The sequence below is a fragment of the Fukomys damarensis genome, unplaced genomic scaffold (assembly GCF_012274545.1).
Source record: "Fukomys damarensis isolate Sample0158 unplaced genomic scaffold, DMR_v1.0_HiC HiC_scaffold_30, whole genome shotgun sequence".
Taxonomy (NCBI): Eukaryota; Metazoa; Chordata; class Mammalia; order Rodentia; family Bathyergidae; genus Fukomys; species Fukomys damarensis.
The window spans coordinates 60,183,446-60,198,901 of NW_022900942.1; the positions used below are offsets into that span (position 1 = coordinate 60,183,446).

At 41.1% G+C, this 15,456-nt stretch overlaps 2 protein-coding genes across 2 annotated transcripts in view; one reads left to right on the forward strand and one right to left on the reverse strand.

Annotated features, from left to right (window-relative positions):
- The window catches only part of Usp14 (ubiquitin specific peptidase 14), a 32,985-nt gene extending 26,168 nt beyond the window's left edge, over window positions 1-6,817 (forward strand). The window contains exons 13-15 of the mRNA XM_019209694.2: window positions 2,826-2,886; window positions 3,470-3,577; window positions 4,478-6,817. Of these exons, the coding sequence (XP_019065239.2) occupies window positions 2,826-2,886; window positions 3,470-3,577; window positions 4,478-4,629 (321 nt within the window). The 3' untranslated portion in view covers window positions 4,630-6,817. The remainder of the gene's footprint in view (window positions 1-2,825; window positions 2,887-3,469; window positions 3,578-4,477) is intronic.
- A 315-nt stretch (window positions 6,818-7,132) lies between these two features.
- Thoc1 (THO complex 1) overlaps window positions 7,133-15,456 on the reverse strand; it is a gene marked incomplete at its 5' end in the record, with an annotated part of 40,874 nt that continues 32,550 nt past the window's right edge. Inside the window, 7 exons of the mRNA XM_033757415.1 lie at window positions 7,133-7,538; window positions 8,020-8,095; window positions 8,814-8,961; window positions 11,545-11,628; window positions 14,188-14,253; window positions 14,528-14,623; window positions 15,358-15,428. Of these exons, the coding sequence (XP_033613306.1) occupies window positions 7,243-7,538; window positions 8,020-8,095; window positions 8,814-8,961; window positions 11,545-11,628; window positions 14,188-14,253; window positions 14,528-14,623; window positions 15,358-15,428 (837 nt within the window). The remainder of the gene's footprint in view (window positions 7,539-8,019; window positions 8,096-8,813; window positions 8,962-11,544; window positions 11,629-14,187; window positions 14,254-14,527; window positions 14,624-15,357; window positions 15,429-15,456) is intronic.

Below are 15,456 nucleotides of genomic sequence, written 5' to 3' on the forward strand. Positions count from 1 at the left end.
TTCAGTTTTATAGGTGGTACCCTGGTTTGTGAACTGAATTTGTTTTAGGATGTTGGAGACGCTACATTTGTGTACGTGTGGGGAAAATCGCTGTGGTTGTGTTTGTCATCCCATGTGGAGTTTGAGAACAGAAGCAAAATTTGGCTGCATGGTTTTGTTTATACACTGAATTGCTTGCAAACAGAAATGTTCATGAACTGAGGTATTACTGTATTCTTTTACATGTGAGTATTCATTTATCTCATATTCTAAAAAACATTAAAAGATGAGGTTTTGAGACCGAAGTGTTGGCACCTGTGTGGAGAACTGGCTCTCAGTTTCATCCCATTGTCATACGTCTGTTTTATGCCAGTACCTCAAGGTCTTGTCTTCCTGATTTTCTGAGGAGGATTGGAATTATACATCCCAACTTGGTTCTTCACTTGGAAGATTGGTGTAGTTGCTTTATTTGAGTCTCTCGATTTCCACATGTGTTTTTAGGATCAGTTATTTATCCATTTTATAAGAAAACACACCAAAAAAAGCATTTGGAGTTTTTGTAGGAATTGTATTGAGTGCATGGATCACTTCGAGAGTGTTGGCATCATAATGGTATTATTTTCAATAAACTTGATAATTGATTTTTTTTTTTTTTTTTTTTTTTTTTTTTGGTACAAGGAATTGAACTTGGGCCCTTGTGGCAGAACTACTGAGCCAAATCTCTGGCCCAGTTGATGTGTTTTTGGTCAGGTCTTTAAGTTTTTTCAACATTGTTTCATAGGTTTCACTTTACAAGTCTTATACTACTTTGGTTAAATTTGTTCCTAACAGTTTTATTTTTTTTTTGGTGTTTTTGTACTGGCATTGCTTTCATTACATTGTCTGATATGCCTGGCTAATGTGTAGAAATATGGCTGGTTTTTGGTCTTTTCTTCTGGGTACCAGGGATGGAACTTGTGAGACACCTTTTGAGACAGGCGGCAGAACCAATGAGCTAAATCCCCGGCTGGCTGGTTTTTATTTGTTGATTTATCTTGAATTTTGCTGGATTCATTTATTAGCTTTTTCCCTGTTCTTATTTTGAAACAGGTTGTGAAGAATTGGTATATATTAAATTACAAATTCAATTTCGTATTAACTGGATTGTTCACATGATTTATTTCTGACTAGATGTATTTCATGTTGAGTATTGGTAGTTCTTGTTTTTGCAGAACTAATTTCATTATCTGTAGACTTGTTCCCTTTCATTGTCCTTCTGGTGCCCCAAGGGTCTGTGGTGATCTTCTTCCTTTCATTCCTAGTATTCGTAATTTATATCCTTTTATTTTCCTGCTTGCTTGAGATTGCTAAATTTATCTTTTTAAGATGCTGGCTCTATTCTGTTGGTTTTTATCTATTTTCTTAATTTTATTTTTGACTCTTACTTTCTTCTGCTTGCTTTGGTTTTATTGGGTTCTTTTTCTGCTTTACTTTTTATTTTTCAGTTTTTGGTGGTCCTGGGAATGGGACCTAGGGCTTTATGTGCACTTAGACAAGTGAGCTTTTCCCTCAGCCATTTTTGTATATTAGATTATTAATTTCAGATTTCCCTTCTTGTCCAGCCTGTCCACTTAATACTATAAACTCATTCAGCAGTGGTTTTGCTGTGTCCCACAAATTTCAGTATATTTTCAATTAATTGCTTCTTGTATTTTTAAAATCTCCTGAGACCCCCTCTTATACCAGGTACCTCCTTTTAGACCATGCATTATTTAGAAATGTTTAAATAATTTTTCTCTATTACCTGTTTTGATTCTAGTTGGATGCCACTGTAGAACACACATGATTTAAATTGTTATATATGAATTCTGTTGGTATGTTTAGACCACCTAACGTTTAATGCTATTATTGATATATTACCATTTCAATCTGTTTCTTTTTGCTGTTATTCTGTTTTTGTTTTTTGTCTTTCGGGTTACTTATACATTTTTAGAATTGTGTTTTATCTGTGATGTATTACTGCTTTTTTAGTGGTTACTCTAGGTATTGCATTATATAAAAAAGAAATAGTTGACCTGCTTACTCTTTGCTTTAGGGAGGCCCTTGACTTCTTACCACCCCAGTATCTTTAAACTGCTGGCACTGTCTGCATTCCCATTATAGTTTTCAGGAAGCTGGCACCCATGTCTGGAGGAGATATATACACTGAAGTGAGTTGAGGTAGTACATTCCTACTAAAGGTCCTTGTCTGTGTAATCAGACCTCTTTATACATTTATCTTTGCTAAATACATCAGTACATGTGAACTAAAGCACAAATGGACCAGGCATGGTAGCACACGCCTATCATCGCTGCTCTCAGGAGGCCGAGGGAGGAGGAGCATCATGAGTTCAAGGCCAGCCTGGGCTACATAGTGAGTTTAAAGTCAACCTGAACTGGGTAGGGAAACCTCAAAAAAAGTGAAAGACGGCCATGGCTTAGCAGCAGTTTATATAAATTGTAGTTATTTGACTTAGTTTCTTTAATTGAGGTACTTCCCCACCCGTTAATATGGTTTGATAGTATATTGGTAAAATTACAGAACTGCGCGGCTAGATTCCCTGTTACCTCCTCTGTCAGTGGCTTCACATTGATCCTAACATGCAGGTGTCTTTTGCTGTACCCTTTGAAGGTGGTTACGCGGTTAGAGTAGGCAGGCCCTGGCTTTATGCTTGAATTTGAACTGTTGTATTATTTGAGTCCCTCCTATGGTAGGTCATTATTTTGCCTCAGTGCTTTGCACTGTATTTGTGAAACTGAACAATTAGCAAGAATACAAATTTTATTCCCGATGTCATGATTTAAAATTAAATACTTTTTCCCCTCAGAGTGACAAGAAGAGTAGTCCCCAGAAAGAAATTAAATATGAACCTTTTTCATTTGCTGATGGTAAGTGCAATTTTCATTTGTTTTTTTGTTTTTTGAGACAGGGTCTCACTATGTGTACTTGAGACTGACCTGGAACTCACTGTGTAGCCCAGGCTGGTCTCGGACTCACAACGATCCTCCTGCCTCAGCCTCCCGAGTGCTGGGATTACAGGCGTGCGCCACCATGCCCAGCTTTCATTTTTTTTTTTTTAAATATGTATGCATGTGTTTTACTTGTCTTGTTACTGTTATCTGTTTATTCATTTTAAAAATTTTTTTGGTACCCGGGATTGAACTCAGAACCTTGAGATTGTATGGCAGGTGGTGGAACCACTGACCTAACTCCCCAGCCCTGTTATCTGTTTATTGAGGCTGCTTGAGAATAATTTGCCTTAATGTGACAGAATAAAAGTCCCTCCTTTAAGTGTAGAGCTGTGGATGGCATACTTTTTAAAACATCATTTGTGGTCTTAGCTGTGACAGTAACATCTTCCTGGCTGCAAGTAAAGTACTCACTACTTTCATGCAGACCTGAGTTATTCTTGTCACCTAGGCACATGTATGTTCACACCTGATGTTAATGGGTTTGCTTGCTTCTTTTTAGATATTGGCTCCAATAACTGTGGATACTATGACTTACAAGCAGTGCTAACGCACCAGGGAAGGTCTAGTTCTTCAGGCCATTATGTATCTTGGGTGAAAAGGAAACAAGGTAAACATCTGTTGTTTCATCAACTCTTCAGTACTGTTTTGTTAAAGATTTTATAGCTCTGTGGAGGTGTTTTTGTTTTGTCTTGTCTTTTGAGACGGTCTCCTATGTAGTCCAGGCTGGCCTTAAACTCTTGGCAATCCTCCTGCCTCATGTACTGGCATCTGCTGCTGTGTGTGGCCATTCTTAATAACAAAGACTTTGCAGCTTTAATGAGGTTTATATCTCTAAATATTTCCAATATTAGCATATAAAGCTGAGAGACACTCCCTCCATACAGAATTGTGTTATGTTCCAGGCTTGCCTTGAACTGTGTAGCCCAGGCTGACCTCGAATTTGTAATCTTCCTGCCTTGGCCTCCCAGGGTGCTGGGATTTACAGGAGTACATCACCACTCCCAGCTGAATTCATTTAAAATTCATAGTACTAGGACCGGGGATTTAGCTCAGCAGCACCGCACCTGCCTCCCAAGCGCAAGGTCCTGAGTTCCATCTCTAGTATTTAAAAAAAAAAAAAAAAAAAAACAAAAAAAAAAACAACACCATTTGAATTATTTAAAAAAAAAAAAAAAAAAAAAAAAAAAAGTAATAAAACCCATTACTCATTAATCTAAATGACAGTTAAAAGTGACATTTTCCCAAACAAAACTAGGGAGAAATGGTACCATTTTACATTTTTATGTCTTTGTTTTTTCTAGATTATAGCTAGATTCGGATTCTGCATTGAGTCTTGTTACTGTCACATGCCGCAGGGCCTCTGGACCCCGAGGCGGGTGCAGGGGAGGGGCCGGCCTTGCTGTACGTGCGGAAGCTCCGAGGTGGCCTTGAGCTGGTGCCACTTCAGTCCGAGCCTCTGTGGTGGAACTCGGACTTGGGTGTAATGTTTTCCCCTTCTGTTATTTAGATGAATGGATCAAGTTTGACGACGATAAGGTCAGCATCGTGACCCCAGAAGATATCTTGCGGCTTTCTGGCGGCGGAGACTGGCACATCGCTTATGTTCTATTGTATGGGCCCCGCAGAGTGGAAATCATGGAAGAGGAAAGTGAGCAGTGATCTACTTAGCTATTTATGCTTAGGTGTGAAATAAATGTTACTTGTTGATCACTTCTATAACCCAGAGCTTTAGAGGAAGATGTTTAGGTGGTCTTGTCTGTTTCCTCTTGTGTGGAACAGGAGAGGACAAAAGCAGACCGCTTTGTACATCACCCTAAAAATTATGGAAAGAATATTACCTTTGGATTACATACGCTGTTCTCTGTAAAGGTGGCTGGAAGACAGTAAGAGCTCATTTCTTGCATTAATTTTTAAAAATTCTTAGTTGAAATGTCTTTCAACCATTACCTCCTGTGGTAATTTTTTCTCCTTGCCTTTTGGCACAAGAGTCAGCAGTGATGTTTATTGCACATCTGTTCCCCGTTGTTTGTTCTTGCATGGTCCATGTCACCATTCAGTGGCTGCCCATCCTTTTGCCTTATCTAACAATCATTTTTCCAAGAAGGCGGAAAAGGAAATGTTGCTCTCAGTGTGTAACTCAGTGCTGCTGTCCACTCCCATGAAACATGGGTGCAATCAAGTATTTGTCCAGCCTATTGCTGGCTCTTCATGACTTTTAAATAAATTGTGATCAATAATAGTACATTTGATTATACATTTATTATCGTGTCTCTCTGATGTAGTATGGTCTGTACATTTACCTTACAGTGGTTTATGGTAATCAACCCTTAAAAAAAGTTGACAAACTGCGTACCTTTAGAAAGTGAGGACATTTAATTTAAAGAAAAAGAGGGGTTAAGAGCTTTTGACAGGTCTGTCTCTTGAGTGTTGGAGCTTGGTTGAAAATTCGGGAATGTCTGGTACTCTAGTTTCTAAAGATGCCCAGCGTTACTGTCTGCCCACATCCAATTTCAACAAAAATAGGAAGTGGTGGGTTTTTCTGGATGCTGAATGCAGTGATGGTAGCAGTTACTGTCTGGAAATTGCCAAAGTCTTAAGGTCCATGTCAAAATTTAGTATCAGTGGTTTTTAATTGATGGTAGGAAGCACCAAGACTGAGGTAATTGAATATGATTGGTTTCTCACATTTTAATATTTTAATTACTCATCTTTGTCCTAGGAGTCCTGATTGGTCAAGAAAGGATAAAGAGTAGAGTTTTAGCCAGTTTGATTGACTTACAATGAAGTTTAGGGATTATCGTGACATCTCCCCTTTGTGTGTTTTGAGAGCCGCAAGGGACAACGGCCACTTCCCTCTGATCTGAGTAACGTGATGGCATCCAACAGTAAGGAATCAAGTAGTATTTCAGAGATACTAACCTGCACATATAACTTCATCGAAACCCTCTCCTCCACAGGGGAGGATGAAACCCTAAGAATTGTAATGACTGTGTAGTAGTCTTTTTAAGCTCATTGTCTCATCTGGCTAGACAGTTTTAGAAGAAATGTATTTTCTCACCTGCTGGATGCTGATGCTACCAGAGCAGATGAGGTAGGTTAGAGACACACTGTGTGAAGCCCTTGCATAGAATGTACTAGAATATTTAAAAATTATTTCCTTGTCATTAAAAGGCTTGATTTCGCTTCACTTGGCTTAAAGTATTATTCCAAAGATATTCTTAACAATTGGATTTATACCAGTTTTTTTAACTAACAGGGCTATTTTAGAATTCAGCCTTCATTTAAGGTCTGAGAAGGGAGGAGCCAAAAGAAAGAGGGTCTCTGTTCTGAATGTGCCTTACTCGCTGTGCTGACAGGGTCCCTTGCACAGCCCTGCCTGAGCTGGACATGAGGCCTGAGCAGTGGTGGCCACCTAGCATGCTGCTGCTGTGAGGGGAACGGCGGGGGCACCGTCTTCAGCCAGGCACTCAGCATGGTGCTTTGCTGAGCACAGGTAGTTTCCACATTGCATTCCAACTTCACAGTAATCCCAGGGGTTACTTATGGGTCATATGATTTTTATAAGGCTAAAAGTGAGATTTTAGGCTTGTTTCGTTTAAAGTTGGGCGCCAGCAGGTTTTTTTTTTTCCTTGTAATGGGCCAGATAGTAAATATCTTAGGCTTTGCAACCCCAGCCCCTACTCTGCTGTGGTACTGCAACAGTGCCAGGGACACCTGGGAATGAGCACACTAGGTGCCAATAAAGCTTTACAAAAACATGGGAGCAGAGCTGTGCCTGGGCCACGCCTGTAATCCCAGCACTCAGGAGGCTGGGGCAGGAGGATCTCTGTGAGTTCAAGGCCAGCCTGGGCTACACAGTGAGTGCAAGGCTGCTCTGAATTAGAGTGAAACCTTGTCTCAAAAAACACATGGGGCACAGCAGCTTTAAAGTATGAATGAGGTTTCAGTGTCACTTTGATTTCAGAAGAGCTACATTTTATAGCTACTAACAGCATGCAGAACCATAACACCCCTAACAGCGTATTTTCCTGTACGTGTGCTTACGAAGCTAATTCATGATCTGGAGGTCACTTCCCTTTGGCTGTTTTCCATGCCCATCCCCCCATCTCTGAGGTTTGAGCCAATGTGTGTTCGTTGTTCTTGGAGCAACAGCCAACTGTACAACTGTTATAAAAATGTTTATTGTTTACCAAAACCAGTGGACCTCTTATCAAATGCTGCTTGGTAACAAAATCTTATCACAGTTTTAATAAAAAAGAAAAAAGATGTAAGCTAACTGCTGGTCTCATTGTCATTAGTTAGACTCTCTGCAAGGTCGCTTAACCCCGACTTGTTCAGTGCGCTGATCAGATTATCAGGTGTCGCGTGGATGCCCTCTTGGTCCTGCCAGGCCACCAGCAGCTGCCTTGCTCTCATCTTCATGTCTTCACTGTCACATTCAATCTGCCGGATTTCTGAGTCTTTCATTTCCAAGTGAGGAGCCAGAATCTTCCACTGTTCACCCAACTTGTTGGCAAATATTTCTATCTGTTCCCCAGTCACAGGTTTATCCCGCCGAACATCAGGACCTAGCAAACAATACAGATCACGCGCCAAGTTCAGTGACTTACAATCCCAGTGTACAGCAGAGGTAGAAAGCTTGGGCTGCTGAGTTCGTCATCACCTTTCTGAAGTTGTGCTTTAAAACAGTTCTATGTTATATGTGGGTTGAAAACCTCTCTTCAAATCATGATCAGATTGATAATCAAAGGTAAAGCTGTTACCTGTCTTGTAACTGTGAAGACTTTCCCTGAAATCAACTGTTCCCCACCAATTCCCAATGGAGAGAGGAATGACATTTTGCTTTAAAATGTAAGTACCTTCCTTCCCCTTATACAGCACCATTCCTTCCAAATTTTATTGTATAAAATGTATTTTGATAGTATGTAAGTCAGAAGCAGAGCGGAGATAAAACAGAAGTTGAGAAGTAGGCCAAATTAACGTACCTCTCAACACAGAACCCCAATCTTTTCCAATTTTGTAAAACAGCCAAGAAAATTCAATTCTTACTTTCATTTTCCTTCAGTAAAGCATCATTATCTTCCTCATCTTCATCCTCACCTGTTTTTATTTCTTCAGAAGGAGGCTAGAGATGAGAAAGAAGAATGCTGAAAAGGATGTGTTTCTGAAGTAAGGTCAGCTGCAGGTGCTTTGCTTAGATAAGACCCACTGTGACCCCCAGTGCTGCACCAAGGCCCTGCCCTGCCCTGCCCTGCCCGAGCGTAACTGTGAATGCCAGGTAAGAGGCGGAGCTGGGAAAGTCTGAATCAAGGAGGCCTGGAGGGAGAGCCATAAATTAGCACCCCCCAACCCCGCTAGGGGGCATCAGGGAGCTGGTGAGAAGCACAGTACCCATTAGGCAGGCACATCAGCGCTAGTGTTACAATATAAGAAAAGACAGTAGGAACACAGCCCAAGTCTTCGGTAGAAGGTGATACAATGCCAAACTGGAAAACTTCATGCCTTAAGTTTCAGAGAGGGAGTAGTTTACCCAAGTATTATGAACTTAGATTATTTGCTACAAAGATGATGATTAACTTACTAGTCTGGTTAATGTACATATAATCAACACATTTTCCCCCTCTAAGAAATGGTTTGTAGGTAATTTGGAGCGGGGGTACTGGGGACTGGACTTGGGCCCTGCACTTGTGAGGCAGTGGTGGAACCACTGAACCAGATCCCTGACCCTGTAGGTCATTTTTAAAAACATGATAAACTAAATTCAGTCTTTGTTCAAATGGAGCAATGGCAACTTTAAAGAGGATACTGTCAAATAAGGGCTTTGAAAAAATGCTGTTACTTACTGGTAGTTCCTTGGCTAACTTTATTACCATGTTTTCAAGATACTCTGGCAAGCTTTTAAACTGCTGGTTGGTCGGCTGGAAGAAATGTGGGCTTCTCCTTGCCAACAGTCTCAGGGCTCTCCAGCCATAATTTGAATTGTTCACAGCTCTATAAAAACAATGACAGTACTTTTCATTTTCTATTCCTGTATTCCCTTCTACTTAATATGATTCTGCCACAATTTTATACCCCATGGGCATTGCCCAAAGCATTTTCTCATTCTAACCCTAAAGGACCGCTCATTGTGTATCCATGGGCAGAGAGCAGAAATCAACTGATTTGTAAACTCTAAAGAGCAGGCTCAGGCATGGCCAACACATTCTCAAAGTTTACATACATTTTATTTAACTTTAACAAGTCAGCGCATGGACAGATGCAGTGTTTAGGACAGGACTCATCCACCTGTCACTTGAATCATGTACCTAAGCTCAGTGACTTGACAGCCACACTTGTCACCTACGGATGTTAGGTTCAGAATATATATTCAACACTTGGGTTTTGATGGTACAGCTGAATACACACTGAAGATCCCTAATCCAAAAGTCTGAAGTGCACCAAAACCTGAAGCTTTTTGAGTGCCTCAACTGGAAAAGCCTGTGCAAATATCATATCCCCCAAGACTCTGAAATCTGAAGCATTTTGGATAAGGAATACTCAACTTGTATTTTGTTTTCTGTTTATACAATAAACACCTAAACTTTAATTCACTTGATACCGGCCTCAGTAAATTAAAAATGGCTCAGGCTGGGGATTTAGCTCGGTGGTGCCACCACCTGCACCCGCAAGCGCAAGGTCCTGAGTTCAGTCCCTGGTACGGGGGGTGGGGGGGACACTGAAGGAAATACCCAGTAGCCAACACAGTAAGCAGCAAAGCCAAGAAAAGAATCAAGAACTGGTTCCAGTGGAGCATAGTCTTGGACAGGACATGGGGATGGGGATCAGAAAACAAAACCTCTCAGAAATTCTAAAGATAGCAGGCAAAGGTGCAGAAAAACTTAGAGGAAAAGCTGACTTCATTTTCAACTTTTGGAAGTCCCCGCCCCCGCTCTCAAGTTCACAGACGAGCTGCCTGGGTGGTTTGTGTCACACACAGCTCCAGATGCCTGTAGTGCTGCAAACCTGAGAAACTGCCCTCAACAGTGCAGACAGACTCTTCCAGGTTAGGAACTACTACGAGGCGTTGCCTTCCCCACTGACATCTGTTTAATCCATTCAGTTTTTCATAGTTTTGAAGTTCCAGGTGTTTTTTTTCTCCAGAGATGAGCAGCAGTCTTACTGAGCAGAAGCACTCCTGAATCCTCAAGCAGGACAACACTGGGTCCACAGTGACTTTCTTTCCCTTGCCTTTACTGAGGATGGACGTCAAGAGTCCCCTAACTGGGAGACATTCTGAGGCAGGGCCTTGGTACCCGACAGTGTGTCGAAGTGCTGGCAAGCTCAGAGCATCAGCCATTACAGACGCAGCAGGCATGAGAAAGCCAGGAGACCAGGGTTTCGGAATGGGAAGTACCATGGAGCGAACACTACAGGAGTGCAGGGAAGCAGCACCTGTGGCTGGGTATGTGGGGAGGTCAAGCCAGGGGTTCAACGTGTGCAAAGCTCCAAAGGGAAGGCCTTGGAGGGGAAGAGGGAGACTGCTGTGTGAGAGACAGAGGGGCTAGAGTGACAGGAGCCATAGCAGGGAGGCCTAGGAAGGTCCGGAAATACAGGCACCCTCTAGTATGTCATGCTAGAGACTCGACTTGGGCTTTATTTTTCGGTGTATTATTTTTTGGCTGTGTAGTTCAGGCTGACCTTGAACTCAATAGCCCCCAGTATGGCCTTACAGTCACGGAAGCCCTCCTGCCTCAGCCTCCTGGATGTTGAGATTACAGACGCGCCATGTACCGCCACACCCAGCCATGCACATTTAAAGATCAGCTGCATGGAGAACTGTAGTTACATGAAGTTACGAGGTCAGAGCAACTGTACAAACTTATCACAGGGTCTCAGTGCTCAAGAATCCTGAGTGCTAACTATACCATTCATGGTTCAAAGCGAACCCTTATTTAATCCCCGGAGTAAACCTATGAAAATGGGCAATGTCACTTAACGAAGGGCTGGGGCTCTGTGCTGGAAATGGGAACCTTGGATACCTATTTAAAACAGCCTGCGTCACGTCAGCCAGAAAATTCTAGACGAAAAGGCTGACACAAGTCCTAAAGTTCCTTTCATATGTGAGTGGACAGTGGAGACGGAGGTGGGGTGGCAGCAGGTGAAAAGACAACAGGTTGGAGGATGCAGTTTTGAGGATGCGAAGAGTCACTGGAACCTGAGGAGGGGTGGGCAGTGCACAGGTGAAAAGGGATGTTTCTGGTCAGCTTGCTCGATGGCTTCTTCACGACGAGAGGTGACAGGTGGGAAGTGCCGCAGTGCGCTGAGCAGAGGGCTGTGTGGAGGGAACGGGCAGGTGGCAGTGGGTATGGAGTTGGGGGGACGAGTTTTCCTACTGGTTTGAAACATGGAGGATCCAGATCCTGCTCGATAGTAGGAGTAACCTTGGAAGCTGCAGCGTGCAGCAACGTGAAGAGAGTAAAATCCCAATGAAGAAAAGCAGTCTGCTGACTGCCCTCCTTATTAGGCTCTGATATATAAATGCCTAAGAAAAGATGTGGAGGAAATTAAAATTTGCTCATGAGAAACATTACTTACTTATATTCATTTTCAACCATGTTTTCAGGGTCTGCTTGTTCAATGGCTTCTTCAAAGAATTCCTCCAACGTTGGCATGTACTCCCTGGGTATTACACAGTAACAGTGAGGACCACATATTTCTGTTTTTCCTTTTCTTCTTCCTATTATGTAGTCTAAGCTGGCCTCAAACTCATCGCAATCCTCCTGCCTCAGCCTTTCAGTGCTGGGATTATAGACATGTCACTACACCCAACAGGACTAGATATGTATATATATTTCTAATACTCACACAGTGGTAGCACTAAAAGATTCTAACAGTGCTCATACATCAGTTACAGTTAGGAATGAAATTTAAGATCTCTTATTTTTAAGGAGACAGAAAAGACCTGAAACTAAACTCATGTCTGATAACCATACAATATTATTTACTTATATTGTGTTTAACAGACTTTACACTATGTGTGAGTAAGCTGCTATTCCAAGGGTGGCCAGAGTTTTGTTTTTTTCCAGCACCAGGGATCGAATTCAGGACCTTGTGCTTGCAAGAAAGGCACGTACCACTGAGATAAATCCCTGGCCCTTGGCCAGGGTGTTAACAGCTTTTGAATTTCACTAGCAAAAAAGTTATTTTTACTTTATGTCCCCATCCACTAACAAACTTTTATTAAACTTAAACCAAAAACGATTAGTACACCATAGTAAAACTGCTTTTAGCTTTTGTTTTGGGTCATCACCTGGTACCATGGTTTTTAATTAAGTCTTGATTTAATTTTAATTAATTAATTTTTTGGGTGCCAGGGATCAAACTCGGGTCCTTGTGCTTGCGAGGCAGGTGGCGGAATCACTCAGCTAAATCCCTAGCCCATCTTGATTTATTTAAAAAAAATTTTTGATACAGACTCAAATGAGATCCAAGGATCAGATGAGAAGTTCTGTATCTGACTAAAACTAGAAAAATGGGGTCGCTAAAGAAATAGCATCACACTTGGGAGGCTGAGCCAGGAGGAACACCTTGAGTTCAAAGCTAGCCTGGGCTACATAGTGAATTCAAAGCCAATCTGGACTTCAGAGCAACACCCTGTCTCAGAGAAATAACATCAAACCTTATGGCATAACATTTCATTACATTACAAAGCTTCCTAATCAATACACAGGCCTGTAAGGTAGTTTACATCACTCTTCTACACGCCATAACACAAAATGAGATTCCCAGTAATAACCAGCCAGAGCGGACTGTCATTCACAAATGTTCTGGAACCATTTGCTAGTTTTAATATATTTTTTAAACATTCAAGACTCATGTTAACAAACATTACTGCTACCATATGCTGGGCTTGTGCCATCTGTTCTCAATTTTTAAAGCACTGCAAATAAGACTGAAGCTCTCTGTGCTCCCTTCCTGATTTCATTCTTTCTCCCCAAAGGTTGCTGCTCTTCAGGGTTTGGTACAGTCACTCTTTTATTCTTTTTTTTTTTTTTTTTTTTTTTTTTTTTTTAGACAGGGTCTCACTATGGTGTGAGACTGACCTGGAACTCACTATGTAGCCCAGGCTGGTCTCAAACTCACAGGGATCCTCCTGCCTCAGCCTCCCGAGTGCTGGGATTACAGGTGTACGCCACCATGCCCGGCCTGGTACAGTCATTCTTGTGTGTGTACATGAGCATCCATACACACGCATACACGCACACACACTGAATCTTTTCAGTTAACGGAACCCTGCTTGTATCCTTATGCAATTTCTTTTTTTGATAGACTAGTTTTCACCCATTAATTTTCTGGTGCTGTGCATACAGAATCCCATCTTATGAACATGCCACAAGTTCCCGGTGTTCCACTGACAGGCTTTCTTGCTTTTCCTTAATGCTAATCATTTTTGTGCCTGTCTCCTTGTGGGAGGCCATTTCTTTAGGCACCATGGCCTTCAAACTTCCACTGCAGTCCCCACTGCTGGGAAAGTCATTTTATACTGCAGCCAATACACACGGGTCTATGGAAGTATTATGTGTGGCATATGGGTGAAGGTAGTGTTTTACGAGTATTTTCTGTTTCACTACAAGTGTAAGAATTACTAGAATGACTTCACATGTCTTGAAAACACCACTGGGATCATCTACGTGTGGGAGGAATGGATGAGTCAGAGTGCACTTAACTTCCGGGTGACAGATGCCTTTCAAGGTGGCTGTGCCATCTTGACTGCACCCAGCAGCAAAGACAAAATATTTCTTTCTGCAATTCCTACAATTACTGTGGTATTTAAAAATCACTGAGTTTGCTATGAAACTGGCTGCTGCTGTTCTTAACTGTACTTCCAGTTATCAGTTAAGCTCATTAAGGCTGCTACTTCTGAAATAGACTATTTCTGTGGCAGTTTTGTTCTATGGGTTGACTCTGTCTCAGATTTGACAGGCATTAATTTTATGAATCCTGCTAGTAGTTTATTTTCTTGGTCTTAAAATCTTTTGGTTTGTTGATCCTGTTATTTATGGCCACTACAATTATTTTATTAGCATTTTTAGGTATTTTATGGTGGGAAGGCCCATTCTGATGTGCCAAAAGTCAACCATGGGAGACTTGGGAATTCTGATCTTAGCTGAGAAAAGACTCCATTATGCAGTGAAGCTACATTCAAGAAAAATAGCATTTGAAAAATGTTAAACTTGCCTTGTCTCTGATTTACAGGCTTCCATATTATCAGGACACAGATTCCAAAGCCTTGTTAACTCCTCACTACAAAACAGACACAGTTTTTATAGACACCATCCTCCTATGCCTTAAAACCGAACAGAAAAACAAACAGTGGATTTCTGGCTGGTGATAGTATGAGTTTTACTCTTCTCCTTTATAATTTTTGGTATGTAACAGGTTTGCGTTAGTCATATATATACATAACAAGCCCAAATTTATATTCTTTATGGATGTGAAAACTGGAGGGTTCTTAAGGTAACATCTTCAAACTATAAAAATAACTCAGACCACCCCACGTGAAAAGAAGTTGACCTACTTTCCCATCAGAATTTTCTTACTGGGCCCTTTTCCAAGGAAGTCCTCTGGGGCCATTCTTTTCCGCACCACTCGTGTAGGCTTGGAATCTGATGTTCTGTGAGGAACAAAGCACACACATTTTGGAATTGCATACAAATAGAAAGGGAAGAACCTTTAAGGTGAAAGAAAACTTAGGACTGGGGAAGGTTAGCTTAGGGTAGGTATGATAAGCATGTGTGAGGCCTTAGGTTTGATCCCAAGCACCACAAAATACTAAAACCAAAACAAAACCAAAAAAAACAGGAAAAGGTTGTTTTTCTTCCTAAAAAGATGAAAGCTTTATATTACAGTAAAGCACTCATCAGACAAAAAACAAAAATGCCACAAAATAGGTCAAATTATAAGTAGAGAGACAAGATTTTTTTTTAGCTTTTTTTTTTTTGTACTGGGGATCGAATTTGGGACCTTGTACTTGTGAGGCAGGCAGCAGAACCACTGAGCTAAATCCCCAGCCCACCCACAAGATTATTTTTAGTCGTAAATATAGATCAACCTATTCTGAGACCAAAAAAGAATTTTTAAGTAAAAATATAAAGTAAATTGAAGTGGTTGTTGTACTAATAGTTTAAATTACATTTTTATATAAAATACATACATCCATACACACACATATATATATATATATCCATGTGATATAACTATCATTATTATTATTATTTGGTACCAGGGATCAAAGCTGGGTCCTTGTGCTTGCAAGGCAGGCGGTGGCATCACTGAGCTAAATCCCCGGCCCACTAATTATATTTTTAAATGTCTTTCTCATATTTCTTGTGATGAATAGACACTTACCTTTCTTTCACAAAACTTGGGCAGCCTTCATTTTTCCACGAGTTCCAATTTTCTTCAGTGTTTAATATATGCTGAAAAACAAAGAAATTACATTTGCAT